General features: G+C 43.8%; 1 protein-coding gene across 9 annotated transcripts in view; it reads left to right on the top strand.

Annotated features, from left to right (window-relative positions):
• LOC139232470 (rab GTPase-activating protein 1) overlaps window positions 1–20,792 on the top strand; it is a 275,160-nt gene that overhangs the window by 192,456 nt on the left and 61,912 nt on the right. For all 9 annotated transcript variants that reach the window (XM_070862713.1, XM_070862714.1, XM_070862718.1 and 6 more), the window contains one exon: window positions 6,165–6,278. In XM_070862713.1, coding sequence (XP_070718814.1) covers window positions 6,165–6,278 — 114 coding nt within the window. The remainder of the gene's footprint in view (window positions 1–6,164; window positions 6,279–20,792) is intronic.

Genomic DNA, 20,792 nt, shown 5'->3' with positions numbered 1-20,792 from the left:
CGCTATCAGAGGATGAGGAGTCAGTTTGGGTTTGTTGCTTTGGTGGTATGGGGTTATTTTTAACTCCTCTCGCCGGAGTGTAAGGTGTTGGGAAGAGGACTGGAGCAAGGGGCCAGGGGGTGCGGGAGGCGCCGTTGGGCGCTGAGTCAGTGACCACTCATCAATTTCATCATCAGCCTCGGTTAACACAAAGCCAGCCATTTGACTGCGTAGTCGGTCAATACCTTTCTCAGAGGTCCCAGAGGATCTCTTAGTAAGTTTCTCGTGCGCACATTCTTTTTTTAAGATGTCTACAGTTTTAACGTGTGTTCCCTCTGTCAATGAGAGTCCCAATTTAATAGCATTTATTTGCCAGCTTGACAGAAGTGATGCATCTTTTAATTTTTGACAATCCCTGTTCTTTTTTTTTGCTACCTCTACGCTTCTAGTGCCACCTAGAGGCCACTGGTCATCTCCTCATAATTTGTTCAGGGCTCCTGATAATTTTCTAAAGTCTTCAGCTCTTTCAGGGAATTCCTCACATAACTTTTGTAGCGGACTATCCGTATCCGTTGTTTTATCCAACTGATTACCCATTTTCACGCTGCCCCTCGTATTTAAACTGCGTTACGCGTTCGCGTCGTCGTGCGATTTGAACAAACTTAAAATAAACACAAACTTTACTGAAACTAACACTGACTTCCGCGTCGCCCCGCGGTTCACGTCGCCGCGCGATTTGCAACACTTAAAATAAAGTCGCCGCGCGATTTAACAAACTTAAAATAAACACAGACTTACTGAAACCAGCACTGACTTCGGCATCACCCAGCAGTTCGCGTTGCTGCGCGTTCGCGTCGGCCCACGTTCACTCTGTCGCGCCACCGCACGTCCCACGCCGCCACCGTTTCACGCTGCTGCGCGTCTGCGTCGGCCCACGTTCACTCTGCCGCGCGCTCGCGCCGCCGCGCGTTCGCGCCGCCACGCGCTTATCTAGCCCTACCTTTCGAGTTGCTGCGTGATTTAAATCCAGTCAGTGCCTAGACGGGCCAAGTGATATACGAGGTCGACGTCACACCTGACTTGAACACCTATCCTCTATTTAATTCCCCATAAGCCTTACTTAATTCCCTGTGAGCCTAATTTTCTAAATTTGATTTCTTATGAGCCTTATTTAATTTCTTTTAGTCTCCAAATTTCCCTATCCTTTCGCGTCACTGCGCAGTTTAAATTCAATCAGTGCCTAGACGGGCCAAGTGATATACAAGGTCGACGTCACACCTGAATTGAACACTTATTTCTAAATTTAGAAGGTATTCGCCAGATTGTTATGGATCTCGTTCAGACACTACCCGAGAACCAGCGAGTGGCTAAACTTTTCTCAGACTTTTGAAACCGGGGGAAACTGGAACAGTATTGAAATCATACTCACTCCAGTGGCCACTTTCCCCTTGTCTCGTCCAAGGCTAGTCTGGCTCTTAATTCGCAAGTTTTCGGCAGTCGTCCATTGAGATCCCACTTCTGACACCAAATGTAAATGTAGATTCTTTTCTCTCAATCTGGTTCAGTAAAATTACTGAGTCGAATACCTATTGTGCTTTAAACAAAGCAGTCTTTATTTTACCGGCCGGCAAGACTTATCAGACAGAAGATATACTCTCTCGATAGAGCGTGCACACTCCCTACGGATAAGTGAAGTTACATCGTAAAGCGACAACAGTTGTACATTTTTGAAAATAGATAACAAAATACAATTAGATTGACATTCTAACTCAGCCACTCATTAGTCAATCTATATGGGATATTTTTACGAAAGCTCAAGCATTGCCTCTGAATGTTACAATTTAGTGGTGTGACTACAAACTGAGACCTTGCAATTCTGCAGATTTATCCATATATTCATTTCATGTTACAATTTATATTGTTGGCAGGATTAGTAACTTAAAACCTTGAGAAAGCTTGTTAATTGTGCTGATGTTGTATTATTTGCAATCTGACATTCTCTTAGTTATTTTTCCATGGCTTATACATATATCCAATTCACTTTACTGCCTTTTAATTCAATATATCCCGTTCATATATCCACAGCAACACCTCCCTGCTCCTGTACTCAAATCCCCTCGCTATGAAGGCCAACATGCCATTTGCTTTCTTAACCGCCTGCTGTACCTGCATGCCAACCTTCAATGACTGATGTACCATGACACCCAGGTCTCGTTGCACCTTCCCTTTTCCTAATCTGTCACCATTCAGATAATAGTCTGTCTCTGTTTTTACCACCAAAGTGGATAACCCCACATTTATCCACATTATACTTCATCTGCCATGCATTTGCCCGCTCACTCACCTAACCTATCCAAGTCACTCTGCAGCCTCATAGCATCCTCCTCGCAGCTCACACTGCCACCCAACTTAGTGTCATCCGCAAATTTGGAGATACTACATTTAATCCCCTCGTCTAAATCATTAATGTACAATGTAAACAGTTCCTCCTCCTTACTAGACCCTCTTACCCCTTTTATATCTGGAAGGTTGTTTGTGTCCTACTTAGTGAATACCGAACCAAAGTACTTGTTCAATTGGTCTGCCATTTCTTTGTTCCCCGTTATGACTTCCCCTGATTCTGACTGCAGGGGACCTACGTTTGTCTTTACTAACCTTTTTCTCTTTACATATCTATAGAAACTTTTGCAATCCGCCTTAATGTTCCCTGCAAGCTTCTTCTCGTACTCCATTTTCCCTGCCCTAATCAAACCCTTTGTCCTCCTCTGCTGAGTTCTAAATTTCTCCCAGTCCCTGGGTTCGCTGCTATTTCTGGCCAATTTGTATGCCACTTCCTTGGCTTTAATACTATCCCTGATTTCCCTAGATAGCCACGGTTGAGCCACCTTCCCTTTTTTATTTTTACGCCAGACAGGAATGTACAATTGTTGTAATTCATCCATGCGGTCTCTAAATGTCTGCCATTGCCCATCCACAGTCAACCCCTTAAGTATCATTCGCCAATCTATCCTAGCCAATTCACGCCTCATACCTTCAAAGTTACCCTTCTTTAAGTTCTGGACCATGGTCTCTGAATTAACTGTTTCATTCTCCATCCTAATGCAGAATTCCACCATATTATGGTCACTCTTCCCCAAGGGGCCTCGCACAATGAGATTGCTAATTAATCCTCTCATTACACAACACCCAGTCTAAGATGGCCTCCCCCCTAGTTGGTTCCTTAATTTAAATGGTGGAATTTATCAGTTATCAAAAAAAATAAGCTAAGCCAATTTTACGGTCTAGACTGTGGAGCTGAATAACTAGGTGAGCTCAACGAGTCTTTTTCCTAATTTCCAGCATTGTAATGATTGAGAAGAGTAGAAACTTTCAACATCTTTGTCAGAAAAAATATGGAATGGGTTACCAAAGCACTGAGCTCTGTAAGCAAGAGCAATAAATCAGAAACTTTATCACACTTTTTTTAATTTTCATCATAGACGGTCCCTCGAACGAGGATGACTTGCTTCCACGAGTTCACAAATGTTTCAATGAAGGACCCGATGTTCCAGTCCTGAACTCCAATTGAGGGGGTGGAAGATGTTTGTGCGTGAATTTTTTAACGTGTGGTGACCGTTGCACATCAGCCACCACACGGGCTCGACAGAGCTAGGCCTTTATCCAGTAGCAAGGGTTAACCAGGACGACTGGAGACCTGCTCTGCTGCACGGACCTAGTACGCACACATATCGCAGTGTGGGCTGGCCCGTGCTGCCCCTGGGCCCTCGGCTCTTCTGGGCCCCGTACCCTCATTTGCCACACCTGTGCCATAATGTTCCAGGGCCGGACGTTCCAGCTCTATTTATAGCCCCGACTTGGGGTGGTGGTCTCACACAGGTCGGGGCGGCCCACAATGTTCCAGGGACCGCACTCCACCTCCCACCTCTATTTATAGCCCCCACCCACGATGTAATTTTAAAGCTAAGCTAGTGTGCATGAGAATGGAAACTTGTATTGCGTACTCACGATAGCCTTTAGCCGATGAGTATTGAACATCCCAAAAAATGTCATGTGAATTCCTCACTTGCTCTGCCAATTAAGTTGTACCTCCTGAGTTGCTACTGGAGATTAAGTTCACTGAAAATAAGTTGGAAATGAATGTTCGTGAGCAGTATGGGAAAGATGGTTCAAACCACTGAGTATTTCTGCACAGAATGAGAGCAGTATTTCACCAGGGCATTGCTCTAAACAGTTTCTGCATTAACAAAGTTTCCAACTTAAAATATTGTTTCCTGTGGTATTAGTACTATTTTAATAAAGAAGACATTTTAAAATTTAGTTCCCCAGTTCCTATTTTTTCATTTAAGTATATTCATAAAGAAGTAAAAGTGACAGTCGGGTTATGTGACTGGAATACAACAGTTACAGTTAATAGACCTGGCATGTGTTCTTTACTAAATTTAGCTCAGCTTGTTTTGTACATTCTGCATTTATGGAGGTTATCATGTTTCAATACTACTAAAAATTGACTTACTTTGTTGCAATCTCAAATGAGCTCTGCCTTCAAAACTTGGTGACTCTAGATTTAAGTTTGGAAGCCAAGCAAATGTGCAAAGATAGTCCATCCTACAGAGCATTTGTCGTTAATTATTAAACCACTGCATTATGGCTATTAAGTTTTAATTGTCCTTCACTGACTTTTTTTCAGTTAACTTAAGTATTTGCCCAGTGTAGTTTATAAAGGATGTAGCTGACCTTACTACTTAGATAATGGTTTATTTAATAGCTTGTAATTTTTAGCTATCAGTAACTACTCATTGAGTCTGTCATTGAGTACAAAAATGTATTTAATCAGGTGATGCAATGTTTTCAACCTGCATCTAATTGTTGCAGAAGTCACGTTTATAGGCGAAACAGATCATTTTTATTTCTATCATCGGGCAAAAAGCAGGTGACAGCAAATCAGCAGCTCAATTTACTTTTCCATTTAAGTCAAGCGAGGTGTAAAACGGGCGGCCGATTCACTGTCATTCGTTCTTCCAGTAATGAGAAATTAGCATTGCCTCAAGTTTAACAAATTGTTCTCACACTTTCGGTCTATTACAGAAAATAGACTGTCGTCTTCAGAATTAAATTCAGCAGTCTGCTGTTGTGGCATTATTAGTATATTTAGTGGTATTAGACCCAGACAGCTTCCGACCCCACATACTCTCCAAAACAAAGATCGATGAATTTCGCCTGCGGAACGTCACTGGCTTCCCTTACCTCAGTACATCTGCCGATGCGACCCTCATCATGCCTCTCTTGACTCATGCTCTGCTAGCCTGGCTCCCACTCTCCGTAAAGTTTTGCTCATCTCAAACAAATGATTTGAATTAGGATTATACAATCTCTTTTTTTTTGGTACATTTTACAACTTCTATATGTCATTGTTTCTTCATTGTGTTTAACAAGTTCACAGGGTAACAAGTCAGTAAACTTCTACTGTCAGAGGCTATCATTCATGTTAGGTTGACTCCAGTATAACTGACAACTATGATTAAACTCCAGTGTATTTATCAGGGTGGGTTTCAAACTGCCTGCCAGCACACAAATGTAAAATTGTGCAGTAATGGAGATTAAGGGAGCTACATGGACTCAACACAATGATTTGGTTTGTATGATACGTGGAGTACCACTGCAATTTCAGACACGGGTGGCCTCACATATACAGTGGCGCTGAAAATTTTGGAGGTTAACTGATTGCCGGGTAAATATAATGCAGTGGGTTTGACTGAAGCAGCATTTATTAAATGTCTCACTTATGCTTTGCCAGACAGTTGTGCTGCTGATGGCAGCATAGCCTCATTAGTGAAATTGGCTGCATAACAATGCATTATGGGCAGTTTATGCTAAGGAGTTGTTACCACTGGAAACCACTTTGAAGCTTTGCAAATTCATGCCACTTAAACCTATTAGCAACCTACAGAGAATCTAGCCTTTTATTGAATTGGTCTTCAGAGAATTTAACATACATCCTGGGGTGAAAAAACCATGAAAAACCCACTGCCGTAGCGAATTGCAGTAGAATTGCTCCTGCGTTGTCCATGTCAGTATTTGTGAGCTTAGACTCTGTGTATTGTGATAAGTAATAATTAAATGTGTGTACTGATTTGATGTGTGTCTTGTCCCATGTTTTAAGCTGTTTATTTTTCTCCTGGAAACAGGAATCTCCTCAGGATAGTGCAATCACCAGGGACATCAATCGAACTTTCCCAGCGCATGATTACTTTAAGGACACTGGTGGAGATGGTCAGGATTCCCTGTACAAGATATGCAAGGTATCGTGTTGCCAATACTATTTTTGATGTTTTTTATGTATATGTTTATATTAACTCTGTTGCAAATTCAGTCCATTTCCCTGCACCTATTTAATCCCAACAAAATAGATTTTATCATGGCAATTAGAATATCAAGGAGAGTCTTGAATAATCTAGTAAATCTTTTTAAGATACTGTTGTAACTGAAGAAACCGTGGATATCATAGAAGGGATGAGTGAGATATGTTTTCTCTTCCTCTCCTATTCCCCATATTAATCATTGGCGCAGAGTAAAGCAGAAATGATGTATTTATTTTGTGTCTCGTTCAGTCTTGAACCCTCAGCACAGAATTGCATCAATGAATTAGAAAGATCGGTACTAGTGCTTTTTGCATTTGTATTTACAGGAAGAGGCTTTTCTAGTACTGCACTAGTTATTCGCATGTTGCTAAAATATTCAGAGCAAACAAAAAAAAACAGCATTCCGTGATCTAGAGCAGTAAATTACTCTGGAGGTCTCCAGAGAATATCGGTGGTGGAGCAGCAATCTGAGTTCTCCATCAATTTCTTAACAATTCCTACATTCCTGATGGACCATTATCAGCACAACAAAAACTGTCAAACACAAGACAATATGGAACAATAAAAGACTATTTAGCTTATGAAGCATATTCCTTCCAAATAGACCATGCACAATTTGCTCTATTATGGACCATTTTTTCTTTCTTTCTCTCAATCTTATGAGATAATTGACAAACCAATGATAAAACTTGAAAGGTGAAGTCTGAAATTCATCATTGAGCACCCTACAATGATCTTGGAATATTTTGAAATAATTTACAATATTGCAACCTACATTATTCAACATTGCACTAATTCCACGGCCTTCATTTTCCGCAGAGTATGAGATTACCGATATTTAGCTTTATAGCCTTCAAAATTGATACTTACCCAGCTCACTTTAAAGGGGTTAAGCAATATAGCATGAGCACTATTCTCACTTGAGGCTAGTTAGTTATGTACTGATCTTCAGTATCACTTGCCTCTAAATTATTCACACCTCTCATTATTTCAAAGATATGAAGCACATCTGTCAACCTTTTCTCTTCAATGAAAACAAGTTTCAGTTATGAGTTTTTCTTGTGAATGATTTTTGTTGCTCCTTTCTGAACCTTTTCCAGCCAATCAAACTTTTAAAACTGAATTATAGGGTTTAAAAAGCTTTAGCTGTTCTGCTGAGCCACCTCACCTTTGTTTCTAATTTGAGAAAAGAGCTGACATCTCTCATTTAAGGTTCTAAAATGTCACCAGCATTGATACACTGTGTCATGTATCTTACATGGCCATTGTTGGTACCATATCAAGGTGTGCCACCAGAGGGCACAGCAGTGGGAGACTCGTAGGTTACCTGTACAGGTGTGCCTGGCCTAGTATAGTCGGCAGGCCACCAGCTGTGATCCTCACTCTGGAGTTAACTAATAAAGGACTAAGGTCACTACAGTTCAAGTACAACACACTGCCTCGTGGAGTCATTGTTAGAGCATCGGAGGACACAACACACTGATGTGCAAAACTCCATGTATTAAAATGCACTACTAAATCAGACACATGAATGCCATGCCTGGTAGAGCAGGTATTCTGTGGCGAGTGCCTCACCATCTGACTCCACTACCTACAAGGCAAAGTGTGATGGAATGCTCCACTTGCCTGGATGGGTGCAGTTGCAACAATACTCCAGAAGCTTGAAACCATCCAGTGTAAGTGGTCTGTCTATGGTTATTTCCCGAGGTTTTCGAGGCCACGCCGTAGGGTCCAAATACGTAAGGGTTTTACTTGGCAGTGACTGGTGCCAAATCGGCCCTGCCTTGTTTGCTGAGCTACGGGTTGGTTTTCCTCGGAGACCGGTGCCATTAGGTGTCTCTGTTACCCATACCTTGTGAGCCTCTTATCAACAAGCAGACATTGACGACGAGATTCAACGCTGCCTCCAGTGCGTCAGGACTGCCTGAGGAAAAGTGTTTGAAGACCAGGTCCTCAAATCTGTCACCAAGCTCACGGTTTACAGGGCTGCAGTAATACCCGCCCTCCTGTATGGCTCAGAGGCATGGACCATGTACAGCAGACACCTGAAGTCGCTGGAGAAATACCACCAACGATGTCTCCAAGATCTTACAAATCCCCTGGGAGGACAGACGTAGCAACGTTGGCGTCCTCGACCAAGCCAGCATTGAAACACTGGCCACACTTGATCAGCTCCGCTGGGCAGGCCACATTGTCCGCATGCCAGACACAAGACTCCCAAAGCAAACACTCTACTCGGAACTCCTTCACGGCAAACAAACCAAAGGTGGGCAGAGGAAATGTTACGAGGACACCCTCAAAGCCTCCCTGATAAAGTGCAACATCCCCACTGACACTTGGGAGACCCTGGCCAAAGACCGCCCTAAGTGGAGGAAGTGCATCCGAGAGGTCGCTGAGCATCTCGAGTCTCATTGCCGAGAGCGTGCAGAAATCAAGCGCAGGCAGCGGAACGAGCGTGCGGCAAACCAGACTCCCCACCCACCCTTTCCCTCAAAGACTATCTGTCCCACCTGTGACAGGGATTTGGTTCTCGTATAGGACTGTTCAGCCATCTAAGGACTCTTTTTTTTTAAAAAGAGTGGAAGCAAGTCTTCCTCAATTCTGAAGGACTGCCTATGATGATGATGATTATGATTATGATTTAACACCTGCTTTATAGCAAGCACATCAGCCCTGTCCTTATGCTCGGGCGAAAAGAGTTACAACGGATTGTCTTGTAGTGAGACACAGACTGACGTTTCAAGTTCAAAATCAGACAAGGTTTATTACAACAGATCAACACCTCCACTCCACTCGCCAGATGCTTGTGAAGTAGAACCACACAGTGCAATATTACCCAGTAACACAGTGCACTTCCCTTGTTAGCCTTACAACAGACCAACCCTTCCCGTGGGCTAAATCCTCCCGGGACCCACCTAACTCTAAAACCCCCCCCAGTTTGGTTAGGGCACACTGACACCCACTCGCGCACTTTCGTGGATCGGTTGGTGAGCGTCTCACCCAATCCGCCCTTCCTTGCTCGCTGGTCCTTCCTCAGCGGTTCGACTCTGTGCTTGACTGAAGCATGTGAGATCCAGGTTGAAGTTGAAGTCCGTCGGGTTGGAGAAGCTTGGCTTCGCTTTCGGTCCTTATCCTCGAGGGGTAGGCAAACGTGCCTTCACGTAGGATGCGATAGAATGAAGATCGAGCTTCCAAAACGCTCCACAATTCTGGCTGGGTTTGGATGGTTCTGTTGCCTCTGGTAACCTTTCCATGGCTGCTTCAGGACTTATTTCTCGCTATCTGAGATGTGCTGGGGTCTGAACAAAGCCAGCTGATCGATGTCTGAAGGCTTCCCGAGTGAGTGTTAAATGGCCCATCAGCCCTGATTGCTGGACCATTGTGAAGACAATGCAGGTGTTGGTCTTGTCCGAGCACCTTGCTCGCTTCTCGAGACAACCTGGCTCCACACACGAGTCCCTTGGCCTTCCTAAGAGCACCCAGCTCTGGCAGGCCAGTGTTCAAATTACAGACCCAGCTTCTCGCACCCTCATGTTTCTCTCAGCAACATGTTTCTTCCTAATCCAGACCAGCCATCTTGTGTCACAGTATTTCAAAAGTCCTTTTCAGGGTGTACAGCCAATAGGGATCTAAACACAACAGTCCAGAGTTGACTTTGTCGACTGACACCAGGACAAAGAATCCTGCTTGACCATCACTTCACCCACTAACTTAGCATCGACCCTCTCTACTGCCGACATACCGTGACTGCTGTGTGCACTATCCCCAGCATTGAAGCGCTGACCACACTTTATCAGGGAGGCTTTGAGGGTGTCCTTGTAGCGTTTCCGCTGCCCACTTTTGGCTTGTTTGCCATGAAGGAGCTCCGAGTAGAGCACTTACTTTGGGAGTCTCTTGTCTGGCATGCGGACTATGTGGCCTGCCCAGCGGAGCTGATCGAGTGTGGTCAGTTCATCATCATCATCTACAGAATGCGCAGCAGCAACTCGCCATGGCTTCTTCAGAAGCACCTCCCAAACCTGCGACATTTGCCACCTAGAGGTATAAGGCCAGCATCTGCAAGGGAACGCCATCATCTCCAAGTTCCCCTCCACGTTACTCCTGAGTTGGACATGTATTGCCTTTCCTTTGTCGTCACTGGGTGAAAATCCTGCAAATCCCTACCTTACAGCTCCTTCACCACCCTTGCTGCAGTCATTCAAGAAGGCTCATCACCACTTTCTCAAGGGTAATTAGGTAATGGGCAATAAATACCAGCATTGGCAACAATACCCACATCCCAAGAATGAATTTTTAAAAATATATCTAGAGTCCTGCTTTCTGTCCAGTGAGCAGTACAAGCAGTGCAGTATTACTCAGTGCGATCATTTTTACATTTCTGTCAAAGCCGTACCATCAGTTTAACTGCAATGACAAAGTTATGCAGACACCCTGTTGTGATGTAGGTAAAGGGAGACTCCCAGATACATGTCCGCTTCCCATTACATAGAAACATAGAAAATAGGTGCAAGAGTAGGCCATTTGGCCCTTCGTGCCTGCACCACCATTCAATAAGATCATGGCTGATCATTCCCAGTGTATCCCTTTCCTGCTTTCTCTCCATACCACTTGATCCCTTTAGCCATAAGGGCCATATCTAACTCCCTCTTGAATATATCCAATGAACTGGCATCAACAACTCTGCGGCATGGAATTCCACAGGTTAACAACTCTGGGTGAAGAAGTTTCTCCTCATCTCAGTCCTAAATGGCCTACTCCTTATCCTAAGACTCTGTCCCCTGGTTCTGGACTTCCCCAACATCGGGAACATTCTACCCACATCTAACCTGTCCCGTCCCGTCAGAATCTTATGTTTCTATGAGATCCCCTCTCATCCTTCTAAACTCCAATGTATAAAGGCCCAGTTGGTCCAGTCTCTCCTCGTATGTCAGTCCTGCCATCCCGGAAATCAGTCTGGTGAACCTTTGCTGCACTCAATAGCAAGAACGTCCTTCCTCAGATTAGGAGACCAAAACTGAACACTATTCCAGGTGAGGCCTCACTAAGGCCCTGTACAACTGCAGTAAGACCTCCCTGCTCCTATACTCAAATCCCCTAGCTGTGAATGCCAACATAACCATTTGCCGCCTTCACTGCCTGCTGTACCTGTGTGCCAACTTTCAATGACTGATGAACCATAACACCCAGATCTCGTTGCACCTCCCCTTTTCTTAATCTGCCGCCATTCAGATAATCTGTCTCGCGTTTTTGCCCCCAAAGTGGATAACCTCACATTTATCCACATTATACTGCATCTGCCATGCATTTGCCCACTCACCTAACCTGTCCAAGTCACCCTGCAGCCTCCTAGCATCCCCCTCACAGCTCTCACCGCCACCCAGTTTAGTGTGAGCAAACTTGGAGATATTACACTCAATTCCTTCATCCAAATCATTGATGTATATTGTAAAGAGCTGGGGTCCCAGCACTGAGCCCTGCGGCATCCCACTAGTCACTGCCTGCCATTCTGAAAAGGACCCGTTAATCCCGATTCTCTGCTTCCTGTCTGTCAACCAGTTCTCTATCCACGTCCGTATATTACCCCCAATACCATGTGCTTTGATTTTGCACACAAATCTCTTGTGTGGGACCTTGTCAAAAGCCTTTTGAAAGTCCAAATACACCACATCCATTGGTTCTCCCTTGTCCACTCTACTAGTTACACCTTCAAAAAATTCCAGAAGATTTGTCGAGCATGATTTCCCCTTCATAAATCCATGCTGACTTAGACCGATCCTGTCACTGCTTTCCAAATGCACTGCTATTTCATCCTTAATAATTGATTCCAACATTTTCCCCACTACTGATGTCAGGCTAACCAGTCTATAATTACCCTCTTTCTCTCTCCCTCCGTTTTTTTAAAAAAAAGTGGTGTTACATTAGCTACTCTGTAGTCCATAGGAACTGATCCAGAGTTGATACAGTTGGAAAATGATCACCAATGCATCCACTATTTCTAGGGCCACTTCCTTAAGTACTCTGGGATGCAGACTATCAGGCCCTGGGGATTTATCGGCCTTCAATCCCATCAATTTCCTGCCTAATAAGGATATCCTTCAGTTCCTCCTCCTCACGAGACTCTCGGTCCCCTATTACTTTCGGAAGGTTATTTGTGTCTTCCGTCGTGAAGACAGAACTAAAGTATTTGTTCAGTTGGTCTGCCATTTCTTTCTTCCCCATTAAAAATGCGCCTGAATCTGACTGCAAGGGACCTACGTTTATCTTCACTAATCTTTTTCTCTTCACATATCTATAGAAGCTTTTGCAGCTTTTGTTGAGATGTTTTTGTTCAGTGTGTTTCCAAATTGATTGGAGATTTTGTTCACACAAAAAGGTTCTAAATCGTTAAGGAAATGAGCTAAATTGACAACCAATTAACAGGAAGTATAGCGACCTACTAGCCTGAAGACAACAAAACCGGTGTTTTCGGCTTCTTAACAATACATTTGGGCTTTATGGAGTGTTAGTGTTAGTGTTTATCAGAAGAATCACTCAACACTCAGAGTCGGTTCCAATGCCAGTGTGGCCTTTATTGAAGCCAGCGGGGAGGAAGCCTCAGGACTGGATCAGGCTTCTCTCCGCAGAACAAAGAAACTCATCGATATTTATATGTTTTACAATAGTTCTTTACAGTTACTCAGCCCACTTCGGCTGGACACAATCCAATCATAACGATTATAGATTACATATAGGTTTCTTTAACACAATAGAATTTCCCTGATATCTCAGGAACTGCATGTTTGGGTTTTGTCAGCTCGGGCTGATTAATGACCTCGTTATGTGAGGCAGATTCTCCCCTTATCTTTCTTCCTTGGACTTCGGCTGTGTGAAATCACTGATTCATTGTATCCAAGGCATTCCTGGTAGTGGGCCTCACAGGGTCATTGCTCGATCAGTCCCAGTTCATGCTTGGGCAGCCATTTTATATGTGGCCGTTTTAAACTTATATGAGTTTAGATATATTCAGCAGGTGCCTAATGCCTACAACAATTCCCTCCTTTCGGTAAAGGGACTAGTCCTAGTCCCTCTTTAACCGACCGCCCTACTTTTATTAGATTCTGTGCACGGCAGGTACTCCCTGCCTCAACGTGCTGGCCAGTCACGTGGTTTCAGGAGTCCCGGTTGCTTAAATCAAATTGACAAAGGCCAAATCCTCCTGCCCCTTTATTAGGCAGGCTTGTTTAATATTTGGGGACCGGTCATGGGTCCCTCTTCGTTGTGCTTGGTGCCTGCATGCCTGGCAGGCCATTATGCCCCATGTTATCGCTAAGATCAATTGTATCCCGACCAGTATGTGTGAAATTATTTGAATCCAAGGATGGATGTTCACATTTATTCTCCAGTCCCAGACCTTTCTCCACCAACTCTGACTTTGTAAGTCTACATCGATATCTTCCAGTACTTGGATTTTAGTTTGCAGTTGATGGTAGAGCTTTACGGATTGACCCACTCTGAGCCTCAACTCTCGTAATAACCTGGGTGATATGCGCTTGCCCGATCGTGACAAGTCGTAGTGACGTAAAGCAAAAGTTTGGCTGTGGTATAGGGCACTGCAGGTCATTATACTGGTATGAACGCTCTGTGGTAGAGATGCAGTATCTTCCCTTCCCTCCGTAGCCTGCCCTCGCGAAGTGCATGTGTGCGGGCACTATTTCTAGTACACACCCGTCGGTTCGGTTAAATCCGCAGTCGTCCAGCTCACCTCGGCCTACCGGCTGAGGGCATACTGTGATTTCCCCCCTTTTCTTGCATTCTGTTAGGGAAATCCTGGTAAGTATGTTGTTTCGACGAACAGCGGAGGTGGTGGTCAGATAGTAACGTATGGAGACATTTTCCCGTATTACTCCGATATTCTCTAGTTGGTATAGGGGGAACGGCCCTGAGTCCGGCGTGGCTATAGGGATCATCAGGACTATCCCTATCCCAGTATTCCTACCCATCTGGCAATCTGGAATTGCTGGGTATACTCGGGTCAGTCCCTTCAGAGTACAATTATCCAGTGTCCCCCTCTGGTTAGCCAACTGAGCCAGATGTGAACTGTCTATCCAATCGGGTACTTCCCCGCGTTGGATCTGGTCGAGATTGTGGCGGATCTGTCCCACCATCCACAGACCATAAGCGTGACAGAGTTGTCCCCGTCTTTGCTTTCCTGTATCTCCTGTTTCTCTATCAATGAGGTGATTGATGGTTTTGGCGTGAGCTTCCAGGACTGAGATGCCATCCAACTGGATTTCGGCACCCTCCTTTCCTAGGTTGGCTTGGTCTTCCTGGTTTTGCTCCACCCTCTCTAATAACCCCTTCATCACCCCTCTAAGCTGTTCCACCCTCTCATTTAACCCTTGTATGTCTATCGAGTTTACTACGGAGGTCCCTGTATTGAAAACGGTAGCAATGTCATTAACTATTTCCCTCTTTATCCTGGGGGCTGACCCCTGTCCTCGGAATCTACTGGCACCTATTGCATCGGCAGCCTGCTGCATTACAACTTTACTTAATACATTGTACATTTTCCTTGACTGTTCTGTACAGTATTCCGGCATCTGGATGCCTGAAATATTGATCAGGACAGGCACAATTTCATGTTTAACATTATCATATAATAATTCCCCTTCGTTGTACATTACAATCCCATTTTCTGGTCCCTTAGTAGTTATGGGACAAGGCAGTTCCTCGGGCAATGTAGTGGTTCTTATGGGGCGCAGTGTCGGAGGGGGTGAGAAGCATACATACAATGATATTGCAGCCGCCCCCACCTCCTCGTAGTACCCACACAGCCCCACTCCCTTTTTGTGGATGACTGATTGCTGGGATTGTCCCGGAGGCGCGCAAATTATGCCGAAAGTACATTCATCAGGCCCTTTGACATCCCTCCGTTTTAATGCAGCTGCTCCTTATACCCGTGGAGCACAGTACACATACTCTTATTCTTATTAGGATTCACTTGTAACCATGCATTAAAATAAGTCCTGTCCTTGCTCCAGTCCTTGGCTGCTGGGATGCACATTCCATCCGTTAAATTAAACAAGACTCCATAGTTCATGTAGTTGTTTATTTCCTGAGTGCGCTGCAATCCGTCGGTGTCGTCCAGGGTACGCGCCTGTCGCAGGGCTATCCATATTACGAGGAGTGCCGTTCGTATTCCCATTCTGGTAGGTATTATCTGTAATTTTAAACAGACGGCCTGGTCGTCACCAGGGGTTAGGTTTTGCTCTACGAGTATCCCTGTCACCCTGCGAAATCAGAAGCACAAGGTTCTAATCGAAACATTTCGAGTTGAATCTGTGGGGCGTGTGCCCGTGTCTTTACCCACTTAAATATTACCCAAACTCCTATTATGACCAAGGCCAAAGCTATTCCTCCGAACATCGTTGTCTGCTTTACCGTTGGGTTGGGTTTGTGGACTACACCTACCCACCGTGGGGTACATTGGCTCTATTGCCATAGGTGATGGTGCTATGGCTGCGCACTGCACTATCCGTCTAGTCCCGTTATCTCTTCCAGCCTGTTTATCTTAGCTTTTAACTCTTCCATTTGTTTTATTGAGTATCTATTTCTTTATTGTATCAGGCAAGTATTATTACATAAGCTAGTTCTGTTTTTATTTTTGTTTCCTCTGTTAGGTGAGTCTTTTTTTTTCTATTAAGAAATCCAAACTAATAATGTTCAGTATCAAACGGCTGTCAATGGAAAGGGTTAACTCCTTTCCAGGTTTGTAAGAAGACCTGACGTCATTACGTGACTTCACGTAATCATCTGAAAAAAAAAGTCTTTGTGCCTTCAAAACTTACTTGGAAATTAGGAATCCGTTAAAACTCCAGTGTTTTCTTAACTTCTAATTCAAGTACTTGCCAAAGAAATCTTTTTTTTTTAAATTGATATAAAACAAGACCATACATTTTTAATTGCAATATTGTTTACTGAAATTCAATTTTTTTTAATTTCTCTCTTTCTCCTCGTTATCTTCAAAACCCTCCTGCTTGTTTAGACTGTTCGGGACTTTTCTTGATAAACACTGTCCATTTTGGAAATCTTTTCAAATTGCATTGAAACTTTCTCATGATTTAAAATCATTATCAATGTTGAGTGTTTTTTTACCTCTTCCAAATTTTTTTTCTTTTTCTAATTAAACCAATATCTTTTTCACAGCAAACATCAACTAGTATTTAGTAAGTTATGTCTTTTTCCATCACAAACACACTTTTTTTTTCAGCATTTATTTAGTCCGTTACATCTTTTTTTTCTTTCTTCAAATTAGGTTTTGTATTTTACACGGAGGGTTCGTAACTCCATAAAGTTGTTAATTTAAAATCATTTGTTGACTTTCAAAGTGGCGTCTTTATCTTTTTCTTTTTCTCCATAACTGGAATGGAGTCCAGCTTTGAGGGTTTGAGGGCTGCTTTTCGTTATCTCAAAATGCTCCAGTTTCAAAGTCGTTACTAAAGCTTGCTGTTTTTAACATTTTCCAAAAGTCCCTTTTATACCTTCGCAGATAGCTCGCCACTTGCCCAGAAGTTTGACCTGATCAGATTTAATTTAATAATTTTTTTTTTTTAATCCACCTCAGTATTTTCTGTGCCTTCTCTGAATATCTCAAAATCCCAATTCAAACTTTGTAATTTCAATCTTTATGTAATCAATCATTGCATGTTTTCTTTCGGCAAGTAAGTGAGCGTGTCAAATAAATCTTTTGCTCAACAAACCTATCCTTTGTACATTTCCTAGTTCCGTAACTTATCATCTGAATAAATCCACACCTGCGTTTCTAACTTAAATGTCTTAAAACTTCCCACATACAGGACAACACTACAAAGGGTTAAAAAAGACTTTCACTCTGTTTCTAAAATAAACAGACACTTGCATTCCTCTTCCAACCAGGCTTTCGGAACATGAAAACATAAAAAATTCATTCCGCAGTCAAAAATCACACAGGCACTTCTCATTTAAAACAGACGTTCACAAAAGTCTCTCTTCTTTCCTATTCATTGTTTTGGCCGGCTCTATTCCTCTTCCATACTTCACTTAAGACAATCACTGTCAGTTTCTTTTATTGATTAACTTCCTATGTTAATTTACATGGGCTCGCAGTATCAAGACCACAGCCTTTTTTTTCTTTTTGACTTTCCGTTCCTTCTCCCACCATTCCCGTTGGGCTGCTGGCAGGTCCCGAGTATCCCACCCTGCTCTAATCATTTTCTCGATTAGTTTCTTTTGCTTTTTCGCCAGATGGCGGGTAATGGACCCTTCTGATCCCCACTCGAGTTTACTGGCGTAAAAATAAAAAAGGGAAGGTGGCTCAACCATGGCTATCAAGGGAAATCGGGGATAGTATTATACTATCAGGGAAGTGGCATACAAATTGGCCAGAAATAGCAACGAACCCGGGGACTGGGAGATATTTAGAACTCAGCAGAGGAGGACAAAGGGTTTGATTAGGGCAGGGAAAATGGAGTACGAGAAGAAGCTTGCAGGGAACATTAAGGCAGATTGCAAAAGTTTCTATAGATATGTAAAGAGAAAAAGGTTAGTAAAGACAAACGTAGGTCCCCTGCAGTCAGAATCAGGGGAAGTCATAACGGGGAACAAAGAAATGGCGGACCAATTGAACAAGTACTTTGGTTCGGTATTCACGAAGGAGGACACAAACAACCTTCCGGATATAAAAGGGGTCGGAGGGTCGAGTAAGGAGGAACTAAGGGAAATCCTTATTAGTCGGGAAATTGTGTTGGGGAAATTGATAGGATTGAAGGCCGATAAATCCCCAGGGCTAGATGGACTGCATCCCAGAGTACTTAAGGAGGTGGCCTTGGAAATAGCGGATGCATTGACAGTCATTTTCCAACATTCCATTGACTCTGGATCAGTTCCTATGGAGTGGAGGGTAGCCAATGTAACCCCACTTTTTAAAAAAGGAGGGAGAGAGATAACAGGGAATTATAGACCGGTCAGCCTGACTTCAGTAGTGGGTAAAATGATGGAATCAATTATTAAGGATGTCATAGCAGTGCATTTGGAAAGAGGTGATATGAGAGGTCCAAGTCAGCATGGATTTGTGAAAGGGAAATCATGCTTGACAAATCTTCTGGAATTTTTTGAGGATGTTTCCAGTAGAGTGGACAAGGGAGAATCAGTTGATGTGGTATATTTGGATTTTCAGAAGGCTTTCGACAAGGTCCCACACAAGAGATTAATGTGCAAAGTTAAAGCACATGGGATTGGGGGTAGTGTGCTGACGTGGATTGAGAACTGGTTGTCAGACAGGAAGCAAAGAGTAGGAGTAAATGGGTACTTTTCAGAATGGCAGGCAGTGACTAGTGGGGTACCGCAAGGTTCTGTGCTGGGGCCCCAGCTGTTTACACTGTACATTAATGATTTAGACGAGGGGATTAAATGTAGTATCTCCAAATTTGCGGATGACACTAAGTTGGGTGGCAGTGTGAGCTGCGAGGAGGATGCTATGAGGCTGCAGAGCGACTTGGATAGGTTAGGTGAGTGGGCAAATGCATGGCAGATGAAGTATAATGTGGATAAATGAGGTTATCCACTTTGGTGGTAAAAACAGAGAGACAGACTGTTACCTGAATGGTGACAGATTAGGAAAAGGGGAGGTGCAAAGAGACTTGGGTGTCATGGTACATCAGTCATTGAAGGTTGGCATGCAGGTACAGCAGGTGGTGAAGAAAGCAAATGGCATGTTGGCCTTCATAGCGAGGGGATTTGAGTACAGGGACAGGGAGGTGTTACTACAGTTGTACAGGGCTTTGGTGAGGCCACACCTGGAGTATTGTGTACAGTTTTGGTCTCCTAACCTGAGGAAGGACATTCTTGCTATTGAGGGAGTGCAGCGAAGATTCACCAGACTGATTCCCGGGATGGCGGTACTGACCTATCAAGAAAGACTGGATCAACTGGGCTTGTATTCACTGGAGTTCAGAAGAATGAGAGGGGACTTCATAGAAACGTTTAAAATTCTGACGGGGTTAGACAGGTTAGATGCAGGAAGAATGTTCCCAATGTTGGGGAAGTCCAGAACCAGGGGACACAGTCTAAGGATAAGGGGTAAGCCATTTAGGACCGAGATGAGGAGGAATTTCTTCACCGAGAGTGGTGAACCTGTGGAATTCTCTACCACAGAAAGTTGTTGAGGCCAATTCTCTAAATATATTCAAAAAGGAGTTTGATGAAGTCCTTACTACTAGGGGGATCAAGGGGTATGGTGAGAAAGCAGGAATGGGGTACTGAAGTTGCATGTTCAGCCATGAACTCATTGAATGGCGGTGCAGGCTAGAAGGGCCGAATGGCCTACTCCTGCACCTATTTTCTATGTTTCTTTGTTTCTATGTTACTTGCTTTCATGGCCATTCCTGGGTAGGACTAGAACCGTTAGGAATCTACGCTGAGGTTTGCCTTTTACCTCGCAACAACTTGTAATAGACCATCTCTGGGCTGCTGTCGGGTCACAAGTCTGCTGTTACACACACTTATACAATTCTTAAAACGCGTTTAAGCAATTCCTGCAGCGCTCTACGTATCCTTAACGACTACCTACCACCGCTCTGCCCGTTGGTCCGACCCTGTTCACAGGTTTGGATTCCGTTAGCCGCTGTACACCGCTTGGTTCTACCCCGGGATATATCTCAAATTACACTACTGGGTCCGGAAGATGTCTTTCAGTGTCAAGATCCCACGGTCCAAGTGTGTTCCCGGCACCTACTTAATTCCTGGCCGTCACGTGGGACTAAAGTCCTCTTAATTCAGGCTCGGGCTCGGTGTTTGAGATATTGGATCGTCCCCTCGTGTCAATCAACCAGCATCCACCTTCCGCACCCTTTATAATTAAAAATAGTTTTTTATACTCACCCGGGTTTTTGCAAGGGCGTCCAGCGACCCCGAAATCCTGTTCGTGACGCCACTGTTAGTGTTAGTGTTTATCAGAAGAATCACTGAACGCTCAGTCGGTTCCAATGCCAGTGCGGCCTTTATTGAAGCCAGCGGGGAGGAGGTCACAGGACTGGATCAGGCTTCTCTCCGCCGAACAAAGAAACTCATTGATATTTATATGTTTTACAATAGTTCTTTACAGTTACTCAGCTCACTTTGGCTGGACACAATCCAATCATAACGATTATAGATTACATATAGGTTTCTTTAACCCAATAGAATTTCCCTGATATCTCAGGAACTGCATGTTCGGTTTTGTCAGCTCGGGCTGATTAATGACCTCATTATGTGAGGCAGATTCTCCCCTTATCTTTCTTCCTTGGACTTCGGCTGTGTGAAATCACTGGTTCATTGTATCCAAGGCATTCCTGGTAGTGGGCCTCACAGGGTCATTGCTCGGTCAGTCCCAGTTCATTACTTGACTAACGGGGTTCCCATCATGCTTGGGCAGCCATTTTATATGTGGCCGTTTTAAAC

This window comes from Pristiophorus japonicus, chromosome 20, assembly GCF_044704955.1.
Source record: "Pristiophorus japonicus isolate sPriJap1 chromosome 20, sPriJap1.hap1, whole genome shotgun sequence".
NCBI classification, from domain to species: domain Eukaryota; kingdom Metazoa; phylum Chordata; class Chondrichthyes; family Pristiophoridae; genus Pristiophorus; species Pristiophorus japonicus.
The sequence above is the reverse complement of the archived record's forward strand: the minus strand, read 5'-3'. Positions and strand labels throughout refer to the sequence as shown.